The 12,482-nt window shown below is 43.6% G+C and overlaps 1 protein-coding gene across 2 annotated transcripts; it reads left to right on the plus strand.

Annotated features, from left to right (window-relative positions):
* Window positions 1-739: 739 nt before the first annotated feature.
* Window positions 740-12,105, plus strand: HUS1 (HUS1 checkpoint clamp component). 2 transcript variants are annotated; one of them, XM_054060738.1, is made up of 8 exons: window positions 740-943; window positions 1,071-1,198; window positions 2,534-2,710; window positions 3,373-3,480; window positions 4,353-4,427; window positions 6,347-6,446; window positions 6,758-6,889; window positions 7,753-10,301. In XM_054060738.1, exons 1-8 carry the CDS (start codon window positions 892-894, stop codon window positions 7,833-7,835), a joined length of 855 nt encoding a protein of 284 aa, XP_053916713.1. In that variant the 5' UTR covers window positions 740-891; the 3' UTR covers window positions 7,836-10,301. The 2 variants fall into 2 exon arrangements, with proteins under 2 accessions (XP_053916713.1, XP_053916714.1); XM_054060739.1 differs by lacking the exon at window positions 3,373-3,480 and having other exon boundaries at window positions 7,753-12,105.
* Window positions 12,106-12,482: the final 377 nt, after the last annotated feature.

The following is a 12,482-nucleotide window of genomic DNA, read 5'->3' on the forward strand; positions in this document are numbered from 1 at the left end:
GCATCTGCCTAACAGAGGGCTTTGGAGGACAGATGGCAACACGCTTGCCAAGGATTGTCTGGAACAATGACCCAGACATCTTGCTGGTATGCCACTATGACTGTAAGTCAATCATCTTGCTCTATAAATAGTGGACTGCTCAGGGCCTCCTGAGCTCACCGGAACAACAGAGGGATGTATGCCAGGATATTCTCTCGAGTAGAGATGCCTCTCAAGGTTACTCCTTGAGTCTGAGAGATTCCTTGTTGGAACAAATTCTTGGTAAGTGACTAATAGCATGTAAGTGGGAAATACCTTCTGTAACTATTCTGCAAATATATTCTGTAACTAGCCATCCTTCAGTTTTCAAGGACTGCAAGGAACCAAGAACACCACAGCAGCAAAGGACGAAGTCTTCTATAGGAAACGGGCATGTAGCACAGAGATGGGGACAGGTAAAGCAAGATTTTCCTCCACTCTACTTCCTGGAACTATTGCAGTCTGCATAACCCCCGCACACCTCGCACCAGGCTGAAATGGGCGTGGGCAAAAGGAGCTGGTCTGCATGAGGTGCCTGGTCTGAAGAGCTCCTTCCTCGAAGCTTTCAGATGCCCAGCCCGGGGGGTGGCCCGTCTGGCGATGGGGAAGAGGAAGGGCCTGTTGAGAGCGCTGTGTCCTCCTCACTTTCCGACAGGACCGTTGCTTTCCTCCCTTGCCCGCGTTTCATGTTGGGCACAGACTCGGTCTGGGAGCAGGGGCTGATGGATTTCTATCGCCGAGTCCCCTGGACTTCGAAGAAGAAAATTCCTCAAGGCATCGGGCTGGGGATCCGCGCGGCTGTTTTCAGCCACGCACGCGCGCCGGGACCCGCTTCGGGCGGGGCTTCGGGAGCGCGCGAGGCCGGGCGCCGCCATGCGATTTCGGGCCAAGATCGTGGATCTCGCCTGCCTCAACCACTTCAGCCGTGAGTTTGGCGGGCCGCGGGGGCCGGGCTGCGCCCTGGAGAAGGGAGCGGGAAGGGCCGCGGGGCCCGGTGGGGAGCTCCGCGCGTCTCCCCGGGCCCAGGACGAGCCGTGCGCTCCCCCCCCCAGGTGTGACGGGCACGATCGCCAGGCTGGCCCGGAGCTGCACACTTCGTCTTACCGCCGGGAAGCTCTTCTTCATCCTCGCTGATCGCGCGGCCGGCGGGGGTGCGGGGTTGTGGTGCGAGCTGTGCCAGGTGAGCGGGGGGGCGGGGTGCAGAGGGCAGAGTGCAGAGGGCGTGACGGGAGTCACGGGCACGCGTCCCCTCTGCGGCGGCTGACAGCTGCCCGAGACTCGAAATGGGAGACAAGAATTTCAGATGGAAGGAGCAGCTGCAGAGCACAATGAAGTCTGTTTAGTAGTGGTGCCTGGGAAACTGTCGAGAGCATTAAAAACTGCCCAGGCGTTCAAGATCGAGCTAACTAACAAACGCTGTTTCTGTCTCAGAGTTGCTGTGTAGCTAGTAAGTGCAACCATGCTTTTATCTTTACCTTTAAGAAAAATTGTTAAGGTTGGAAAAGACTTATAAGCTCGTCTGGTCCTATACCACCATGTGTACTAAACCATGTCCCAAAGCACCACATTACATGCTTTTTTAAAACCTCCAGGGATGGAGACTCTATCACTGCCGTAGGCAGCCTCTGTCAGTGCTTCACCTCTCTCAGTGAAGAAATTTTTCCCAATATCCAATCTAAACCTGCCCTGGTGCAATGTTGAGGCCATTAATTTCCCACAGGGATAGTTACGATATTTTCAGAGCTCAGTGCTCACAGGCAAATGTTCTTCTGAAAATCTGGCCATTTTTTGTGATGTCTCAGTAGGAAAGGGGTTACTTGGGGACGCTTGGCCTCTGCCTTAGTGCTGAACTCAAAGAAGTCAGCGGGGATCCTGCTAGGCTCCCTGGCCTGGTGTTGGGACATGGGGCCTCTACGCATCACCAAAGCTTCCCCTGCCACTGCCTGAAAACATTTCCTACTTACAGGGGAGTTAGTAGAGTTAATTAACTGATGTGACCAATGTGATGATAGAAAATGCTGTTTACCAGATAAATACTGCTAGTGCCCAATGGGCATTTGCAATTCCAATATGCTATTCCCAGCAGGGACTGTGTCATTGCTATGGTGTCATTACTGCGGAGCTGATTAGACGGCTGTCAAATTATTTCAGCCTCCAAGAAACCAATACTTGTCATCAGACAATGCACTTTCCCAGTCAGTTGTCGGTTTTGCTCAGAAAGCCGACTGTGTCCAGGGTGGCATCAAAAGAATCATAACTTGCCCATCACACCCCTTGTTTTGGGGATTGTTAGGTGGTAGGAAGGATCTGAAATTAATAGATTTAGCCTAAAGCAAGGGGTTTTCATGCTTCTGCAGCCTGTCTTGATTCCTGCAGTGATACCAGGCAGAGCAACGCTTCCAATTGTACTTGTGCAGTTCAAAGCTTAAGGTCTGATAGAACTTGCCCCTCTGTCTATTTTTTATTATTTTTTAAAATTTGCTTTGTTTGATTTCCCAACTTTAAAAAATTGTAGGGCAATTACTTCGATGAATTTCAGATGGAAGGAGTAGCTGCAGAGCACAATGAAATCTATTTAGAGGTGGTGCCTGAGAACCTGTCGAGAGCATTAAAAACTGCCCAGAATGCTAAGGCGTTCAAGATAAAGCTGACTAACAAACACTGTCCCTGTCTCAGAGTTGCTGTGGAGCTGGTAAGTGCAACCATGCTTTTATCTTCATTATTAAGAAAAAACACTTAAAAATTAAGTGTTTTTGCTGAAATCAAATAGAAGTTCTGGTAATCTTTGCTGTAATTCTAGAAAACTAAAATGGTGCTATTTATTTTCCTGCTCTTGTGGTTGGTAGTGCACAGAACTGCTTGTATTTTCCAAAAGGCAAGGAAGAGGTGGAGGAAGAATGAAAACTACATAATAGAAACACTGTTTCCTAATGTCTACTTTTCTCTGTTCCTTAATTCTCTAAATCTTCTGTGGATTATTGCATCTCACTGAAGCTGTTGGGTGAGGGAGGCTACAGCATAGTGTTTGGCTCTTCGTTTTGATTTTGATTGTCCTGCCGTTCCATTTCAAACTGCTGTCTTTCTTTTTTTGTTGTTGTTGTTGTTGTTAACACCTCTTCATTGAGTCACCTCTTCAGCTCTAAGGATGGCCTTTAGGCCATGTCATACCTCACAACCTTTTTGTTATTCAAAAGGGAAGTCCGCTTAATAGCAGACTGATAGGAACACATAGAAAATTGGAATTGAGCACGTGGGGCACTCAATTATAGTATTTCCCAGAGTGTGTCTGAAAAATTACGATTTAGAGTTCAAGTCCTGTTTTTAACTGCACAAGCATCCTTTCTCTCCCTCAAGCCATCCTTATCAACCAGCAGTAGGATTGTGACACATGACATTCCCGTGGGGGTTATTCCCAGGAGATTATGGAATGACTTCAGAGAGCCCAGTGTGCCAGACTTTGATGTAAGCCCTTCTTTTTATATTATCTATGGAAAGTGGAGGTTGCAACTGGAATGCTGTTGCTGCTGAGTATGCTTCTGGTGGGTTTCGAAGAGAAGGTGAAAGGAAAGAGGAAAGGCTGAATGCTAGAGGTTTGAAGAGCAACTTTGACAAGAGAGCTCAGAACCTGTAAAAACGGAGCAAGTAGTTGTCGGTTGTCGCTGTGATATTCAGAGTGTAAGAAGAGAGGAACACCTCCAGACCACACCCATTTAGACTGTTCCTGCACCAAATGGTCCAAATAATCTGTTCTTTCTGGAATTCATGGCTTGCCTGACAGGGTTAGATATGTGTTTTCTCCTGATTTCTATATATCTTCTCCATATCCTTTAGACTTTTAGCAGAGTTGCAAGGAAGAGTCTTTGTGTAAATGTGCTCCTATTTGAAATTATAGATGTCTCTTACAAAGAAACAAAGAGTATTTGAATTTTGGAGACATATGACTCAGTAGAAACTTGATGTATTTTGTCCAGTTATTTCAGTTTCACACTAATGCAAATCCAGAAATGATTACAGTGCCATGAGAATCACGTTGTTTCCTTTTTTGGCTATAGTAACTATTAAATGCTCAGTAACAGAGATAGAGAATCTGATTTGCAGAAACCTGTCTCTGCTTTATTTTGAACACAGACTTGGGATAATATCTATAAAAGCATGTTAGTGTAAAGAGTTCCTCTGTTCCCGACTGATTTTCTGACTTCAGCTAAATATTGTGCTTTCTGCACTCAATAGATAACTGAGTCCAATATAGGATAGAATTGAAGGGAGAAATGAATGCACTGCATCTCAGTCACACATGAAATATGCGTGTGAATGCAGTTCTTATGTCCTTCTAGGTCAGTATTTACCTGCCTGTGCTTAAAACAATGAAGAGTGTTGTGGAGAGGATGAAGAATCTCAGCAATTCCATTGTAAGTTAAGGCACCTCAAGCATGTTTCCTACAGACTTTATTTTATCTTACCCTTAGCACTTTTCCCTGTTGCCTGAACTGGTACCCCCTGTGTTGTGTTTTATTTTGGGAAGGGTCAAACATTAAACTAAAGGAACTTGAAAACTGTGTATGATGGGAATTAATTTAGGATTTACACTGAAGTCCTGGGCTTCACAGAAAGTGTTTTTTGTGCTGCGTCCACGAAAGAACATGGCATTGAGTTACTACAAGCCACTCTTTATAGCTGGTAAGAAATTATGGTCCTTCAGGAAGCTTGATGGAGGCTTTCCAGGTGATTTCATTAGAAAAATACCTGTTAAATGAGTCTTGTCTTAGAGTCTGTGTGAATAAACTTCAGGTAAACTTAAGGTAGGATTTAAAGGAAATCCTACTAATAGCTCCTGGGTGCCTATGCCTTAGACTCTGATGTGGTGGGTTTCCGGTTCAGCCAGTGTTTATGGAGTGCTGGTGGGCCTTCCATTGAAAGAAGCCCTTTACAGTTGGCCAGAAAAGAGGCTTAGTTGGGTTTTTTTTCGGTTTTTGTTGCTCGTAGTCATCAGAATTGACTGACATGAAAGTTAGTAACTAAGCACAGAACTTTGGAAGAGTTTCGTTTTGGAGCTGTTTATACCAGTTTGAGAAATGGGAAATTTTCTGTAAACTGGTAGTCCTGAAGTTGGGACAGTCTCAGTCTTCCAAGGCTTGGAAGAGTTGACCTGCATTTTTTGCCCTGCATTTCTTGACAATTTTGTAAATGGCAGTTATCCTGCAAGTACAAGAGTAAGCACTTCAAACTCTTCTCCTTTGTCAGTCTTTTGCAGTTTTTTTTTTTCCTCTTTATTTACCCATATCCTCAGTGGAAGTGCTTACACACGACTAAGCACAGTGTATAATTCCTTAGTATCAACACTGGGCATACCCACCTTCCTTACCTCCTGTGCCAAAGCAGGAAAATACATCGCTAATAGCTTTGATAGCTCTAAGGGAGGAGGCAGACTACATGCATCCTCTACATGCTTTCCTGTTGTTGAAGAACAAGAACATTGTGTTACAATTAAATATTTATGCTAGGTGCCTCCTGGTAGTAAAACTGGTCAAGAAAAGTGCTGTAAGAAGGGCTTAGAAGCTATTTCAAATCATGCTTGGCTGTTTGGGAGCATTCATCTTTGGGCATCTCTCCTGTTTTACAGGAGATTGTGGTTTTGATATGAACCTCTTTTAAAATTATTGAGAATTCTTCTAATCACAGAAGTAAAGTGCTTAGATGTGCTTTAGGAATCGTCTGATCTACTTGGGTTTTGTGTAAGAGCATCTATAGTCTCCCTCTAGTTGGACACTTGTCAGGACAGAATTTGAAAGCTTTCAGCACTTTTTCAGGATTTCTAGTGGTTCAAAGTCCTGCTTGGAGTTACTGCTCTGGTGCAACTGTTGTCTGTTTTAAAGTCTTGGAAAGTAACACTACAACTGCAGATCAGCTTGTGATGCATTCTGTTTTCTGCATGTGACATATGGATTCTGTAATTGCCTTTCTGTTTGTTGAAAAGCTGGATGGAAATGCTGGAAACCTTCCATTTCTCCAGCTTCAGTCTCTTACTTTTAAAGCTTTTCTCAGCACATGAACTTTCCAAAGCCAGTACCTGTTCTAAAAGTATGGGAGAGCAATTGAATTTCTTTTCATAATTTTGAGGGCACAGATCTAGGATAATTCACACAGGAATTATTAGGAATGCATTTAGTAGCTGAACATTCAAATGTTCAAACCATCTTCAAAAAATACATTTGAGCTGTGAAGGCACTGATGTGCTTCTGGAAGCTTGCATTTGAACAAAGCAGTGCTTGATTCTTCTGTAATTCTGCAGTGTGAAAGTTGTCTAAAATTGAGATTGATTGTATTGCAGGTGATTGAAGCAAACCTGAGTGGAGAAATGAACTTGAAAATAGAAACTGACTTAGTATGTGTAACAACGCATTTTAAAGACTTAGGAAATCCTCCCTGGGGTAAGTTTCCCTGCTTCTTGTGCCTGTCTGATATCGTTATTTAAGTGTGATGGATGCTGGTAACAGTTCTTAGAAAATAGCATCAAGTACTTTGAAATCTTCAAATGAAACCTTAAAAAGAAAAGTAGCCAATGACTCGTGTTTGTGGAGGAAAACTTTTCCAGTATTCTTGACAACTTTGTGGGAAAACTGGACTTTCTCTTCCTTGCACTGCTGTTTCTGAAAGATAACGCATTTGATTATCAGATGTGTCCTTCTAGGTGTTGAAACTCCTCTGATGTTTTCACATCATTGCATTTGTATGCTTTTAGCATCAGCAGATGGATGTCAAAGCTCTTCTCAAGGCAGAGATCCAGAGAGCATGGCTGAGGCACGCATAGACATCAAGAAGCTGCAGCAGCTGCTTGCTGGACAGCAGGTTAATCCCACAAAAGCATTGTGCAGTAAGTTCAACAGCTCTGCTTGCAAACTCTATTTAAGGAGGGATGGTTGCCATGCTTGTAGTCTTAACAGAACACCATATCTTCTGTTTTGTCTATTTGAAACTTGACTAGTTTTACTGTACCTGAGGACTTTTTGTTATTTCTATTTTTAGGCAGTAAGCTTCAGGCCTTAGGTGTTTGAGGAAGAAATAAACCCATGAAAAATAAATTAAGCCAGGCTGTTTTATAGGTATCAAGTTGAATACTCAGACTGACTAATCATGAGTGTCTTCTTATTGTCATTTTTAAAAGTTATTATTTTTTATTGATATTTTGAGGTATTAATTTTTTGAAAGCTCTAGTTTCTAACCGAGAAACTGAGAATTACTAACATGTTTGTTTTGATTTTGGTTTTTTTCTCAGATTCTTTCTTACATTCAGCACCAAATTCATCCCAATACCAAAATGCTTTTATGCAGCTAGTGTTTCTAACCACAGAAACAGTATGTTCTTTCTAGCAGAAGCCTATGCAATGTTTTATACCCTGTTTTGATAACTCTGCATGCTTTTCCTGAGAACATCTGTGTGTTATGGTTTAGTGCAAATGCTAAGAATTTCCCAAGGAATATCTAAATCGTGAATATAGCATTATATGCCTATACATTACATATTTCCTTTTTGATATCAGCTTTCCTAGTCTCTAGTAATGCTTCATAGACTATCAAGGACTAAAATACTATGGGATGGTATGTCGAGTCGTCCTGTCAGAAGTGGTACAAGTATTGTATTGTTGTGGTGGCGTTCTGTAGAATATGTAAATATAATTATTTTTTCCTGTTTAAAGCTATATTTGTGGTGGTGTCTTTTTTCTCCCCCTTTTACAGATATTGTGAATAAGAGAATTGTCCACTTTGTCTTGCTCCATGAGGATGTTTTGCTTCAGTATTTTATTCCAGCACTTGCCTGAATGTTTTGGAATCTTAGTCATTTTCCAGCCTGAGGCATTTTCCACAAAGTCTGAAAACTTTCATGAGTTGCTGGACTACTCTCGTGATATACTGTTAGATGGACACTATTTCCCTGTTTATGAAATTCAAAATACTTCCTTCTTGGGAAGGCTGTTTTTGTGAAGAGTTACATGCTATGAAAGACACAACACTGAGGAGCTGGCATATCTGAGTGTTACAAGGAGCAAAACTGAAATTTGTACATGCTTTTGGGATGCTTTGAGCCTTCGAAAGGCAACGTATTAGGTTTTTTTCTCATCAACAAACATAAAGGTATAATTGACCTCTGGAGCTGCTGCTGTACGTGCAGCTCAAAGTTGTCATAACTCCACGGAGCAGGAGAACCCTCTGCAGGGTTGACAGATTTGTATTTGCCTGGACGGGTAAGCACAGCCCTCCTGAAGTGGTGTGGGATTGACTTTGAATCAAGCAATGACATATATGGACTTGATGCTGCTGCATGTTGTGGAGCAGGAATGTGTCTGAGGCAGAGGAACTTCCCCTAGTTGCCAGCATGTAACAGGATTTAGCAGATGCTAAGGAGCACCCACAGCTCAGCAGTGTCTGTTTGTACCTAGTTGTAGCTTTTGACTTGACTTACTCCAGTGTACTTCAGTAGTTGTTAGTGCTTGAACTGATGTGTTTAGCTCTTGGCCTGAGAGGATGAGATAAACAGTCTGAATTACATTCTTAATGTGGGCAGTAAAGGTCTCTATCTACATGCAGATTGAATGTCGTATGAGGACATGTGTGAACACAGCAATTTGTGTAAAATAAAGGGCAAAATATCTGTGAGTCACATTTTTTCTCCTTTCAGATTGCAAAGCATTGCACAATCTGCGTTGTCATGATGTCAGACATGGTTCCATGTGATGAACCAATTGTTTTATGCCAAAAAAATTTTGTTATAGCTGAAGCCACTAAGACAAAACAGAGTTATGAGCCACTGATGCGACTACAAAATAAGACCAGCCAGCTTCTCTCCAGCACTTGGTTCTTCTAATGCACGCTTGTGTAGTGAGGTGTTAGGACTGTCCACCACCTCCTGCAGCTCTGGCTCAGAACTCCTCTGGCCCAGCAGTTGGAGCCTACCTTCAGATACTTGGATGCTGGGTGTGTGTATGCCCTGGACTGAAGGATGTACCTGCTGCTTTCCCTCTTGCAGGTTCAACAGGCACTGAAGCTGAGCTTGTGTCCCAGAGAGACATGCAGAAACACGCAGGGCACTGACATGACTGGTCACAGAATTCCAGAGACAAGCTGTGCCTTGAACTGCATCTACATACAGGATCCATGTAAAACAAGCATAGGCAGCCACATTCCCTTCCTCCTCTTCATCTGGCAGAGACAGAATGTCACTAGTGTAGGCACATGCACTATGCTCTCTAGATTCAAAAGCACAGATGTATTTTTAGATCCCTTGAGTACTGGTAACTGTTCTCCTGATACCCCTGCATAGATCCCGGCACTCTTACCTACCCTGTGGGTTCCCTTTGCAGGTCAGTGCTTGCAAGTACCCGGCTTTCCAGGTCAATGTTTGCTAGTACCATGCAACACTCGCACTGTTGTCCCACAGGCATCCCATACTCATGGGTCCCTCTGGATATGAGCACACACTCTTTGCCTGCCTAATACCCCAGACCTGACCCAGGCCTTCATACTCACTGGCTCATCCACCTTCAAGTTTGACATCAGCTGCACACCGCCCACACACCTAGTCTGGGGAACACACAGACACTTGTAACCTCCCCCCCATCAGCCAGCATTAGATACACAGATTGTGATCCATGGTCCTGCTCCAGCCAGCAGCACCAAGCCTCACACATGCCTCACTCATGCCAGTCTCCCCTATTAATTGAATTTTGGGACACACACCATTCCCACTCCAGTGGCTGAGACCCCTGCACTCGTTCCAGCAGCTGACATGAGAGCCTTGAGGTACCTATAAATGTGGGACACTGGAATTGTCCAATTTGTCAAGGCCAATCTTGCAAGAGGGCCAAACACTGCTGTGACTTTGTAAAAGGGAGTGGTTTGACTTAAACAACTTTATCTGGTAAGACATGGATTGGGTGGTGGTCTAATGCTCAAATCAGCTGAATGTCTTCTGGGGTGAAGTGGAGACGACACAGCCTGGAGTTCCTTCAGTCTTAACAGAAAGACCCTTGAAAGCATGTACTGGGCTCCATACCTTGAGGACGTGATGTCAGGCATCTGATGACAGGAGCAGCCTCCCAGAGTTTTCAAAACAAATTGGCACCTGAACACCCTTTTGTTGAGAAGGAGGAATTAAACAACCACCTTACTTGATGGACAGGTTGACGGGCCTGGACCTCTCTTCTACCCCAAGAATGGAAGCCCTTTTGGTAGGAAAAGCACCTCCAGCTTTGTCAGATATTCCCTGGGAAAATAACTTCTAATGCAAGTTTCAATTGTTACATCTTTTCTATATATATATTAAAGCATTGTTAACTGGTTGTAATAAGCTAGTGCTAATAGAGCAAGTGAATTTATCAATGGCAATTCTGAACTTGTTTTATCTGTAGCTTTAAATGAATTGTCTCAGCATTGCTAGATTTCCTCGGTGACTGCTGTGAGGGTCAGGCATTGCAAAATGGGGACCCTCTGACCAGCGTGCAGTTTGCTGTGCAGATCCCATCCACAGTGATAATCCACAGTGATAATCGGTGAAAATGGGTGAAAAGTTTCCAAAACAAGTTAAAAGTATTGAAAACAATTTAAAACACATCTAGAAAGGTAAAACCAAGAGAAAACAAGTTGAAATCACTTAAAATGAGTTAGAATGAGTGAAGAAAATTCAAAATGACTGAAAAACATTGAAAACAGGTGAAAACGAGTGAAAACAAGTTCAAGGCTGAGAACTATTGAGAAGGTAGAGTCTAGTCCTGCTATCCTTTTCACTGCAAGCCACAAACTATGATTTGATGACACTTCTCCTGCAGTGTGCTGTCGCACACCGATACCACAGTCCACTAAGCCTGGCTGTAACCATGTATGTGACCAGGGATTTCTTCTGAAGGAAGTGTATTAGCAGAGAAAGCTGCTGCTTGTTATTTCCTTCTCCTTGTAAAGCTTTCTCTGCAAACAGAAAAAAAATGGATAGGAGAATAGTTTCATTTGAAACGGTCATCTGTGACTCAACTGTGTTCAGTAAAGCCTGACTGCACAATCTGAAACATCCAGAGCCTCCCTACCCTCCAGCAGATCGACACTTCCTCCCAGCTTAGTGTCATCTGCAAACTTGCTGAGGGTGCACTCAATGCCTTCATCCAGGTCATTGATAAAGACGTTGAACAGAGCTGGACCCAGTACTGAGCCCTGAGGAACTCCACTTGTGACTGGCCTTCGGAAGAAGGAATGCTGTTCCTTCTGATTGCCGTTTTACTTCCCCGTCAAAACCAGAGATGAGCGCTTGCTACCGTCAAAGATGGTCATGTATGGCTCCAAGATGCTAAAAAAAACGCACAGCTTCTAAAACAGAAAATGTCCAAGGATTGCTCCTACAGGAAAGGTGCAAGGAGGGAAATCTGCTGCTAGGTAGAGTCTAGCCCTGCTATCCCTTTCACTGCAAACAACGAACCACGATTTGGTGAGAATTTTGCTGCAGTGCACTGTCTCGCATGAATACCACAGTCTGCTGAGCCTGGCTGTAACCAGGGATTTCTCTTGAAGTAAGTGTGCTAGCAGAGAAAGCTGCTGCCTGTTATTTCCTTCTCCCTGTAGAGCTTTCTCTGCAAACAGAAAAAAAATGAATAGGAGAATGTTGGAAGAGATGATGAGCAAAAAATGGCCACAAGTGTTATTAAGCCTCTGCAGCAGGAGTACAGAACATTTAATATCCAGCAAGCCATGGGCCTGAGAAGAATAGACATTGCTGGAACATGAAGTGCCAACATGGCAGAAAAAAGAAGTCATGAAAACAACAATTATCATGGGGAGGTTGGAATGAGAAAAACACACCGTGGAAATTTTTATGAGGGGCTTGTGGGAGCAGCGTTGACATTTTTAGTAAGGTATAAATATGAGTTTGTAATAATAAACTTGGTCTTAGCTTGAAACGAAAGCTGAGTCTGATCACTGAGGAACCTGAACATATGTAAGTCCATGGGACTTGATGAGATGCACCCCAGAGTCCTGAGGGAATTGGCAGATGTGGTTGCCAAACCACTCTCCATGATATTTGAAAAGTCACATCAGCCAGGAGAAGTCACTGGTGACTGGAAGAAGGGTAATGTTGTGCCTATTTTTAAAAAGGGTAGAAAAGACTACCCTGGGAACTACCGACCTGTCAGCCTCACCTCTGTGCCTGGGAAGATCATGGAACAGATCCTCCTAGAAGCTATGCTAAAGCACATGGAGGACAGGGAGGTGATTAATCACAGCCAGCATGGCTTCATCAGGGGCAAGTCCTGTCTGACCAACTTGGTGACTTTCTATGATGGGGTAACTGCAGCAGTGGGCACAGGTAAACCGATGGATGTGATCTATCTAGACCTCTGTAAAGCCTTTGACACAGTCCTCCACAACATCCTTCTCTCTAAATTGGAGAGATATGGATTTCATGGATGGACAGAAGTAGAATCACT

Source organism: Cuculus canorus, chromosome 2 (assembly GCF_017976375.1).
Source record: "Cuculus canorus isolate bCucCan1 chromosome 2, bCucCan1.pri, whole genome shotgun sequence".
Classification (NCBI taxonomy): domain Eukaryota; kingdom Metazoa; phylum Chordata; class Aves; order Cuculiformes; family Cuculidae; genus Cuculus; species Cuculus canorus.

Coding starts and splice junctions, on each gene's coding strand:
- HUS1 (XM_054060738.1), top strand. CDS start 892: ATGCGATTTCGGGCCAAGATCGTGGATCTCGCCTGCCTCAACCACTTC. Junction 944..1,070: donor CTGCCTCAACCACTTCAGCC/GTGAGTTTGGCG, acceptor TCCCCCCCCCAG/GTGTGACGGGCACGATCGCC. Junction 2,711..3,372: donor TCAGAGTTGCTGTGGAGCTG/GTAAGTGCAACC, acceptor CTCTCCCTCAAG/CCATCCTTATCAACCAGCAG.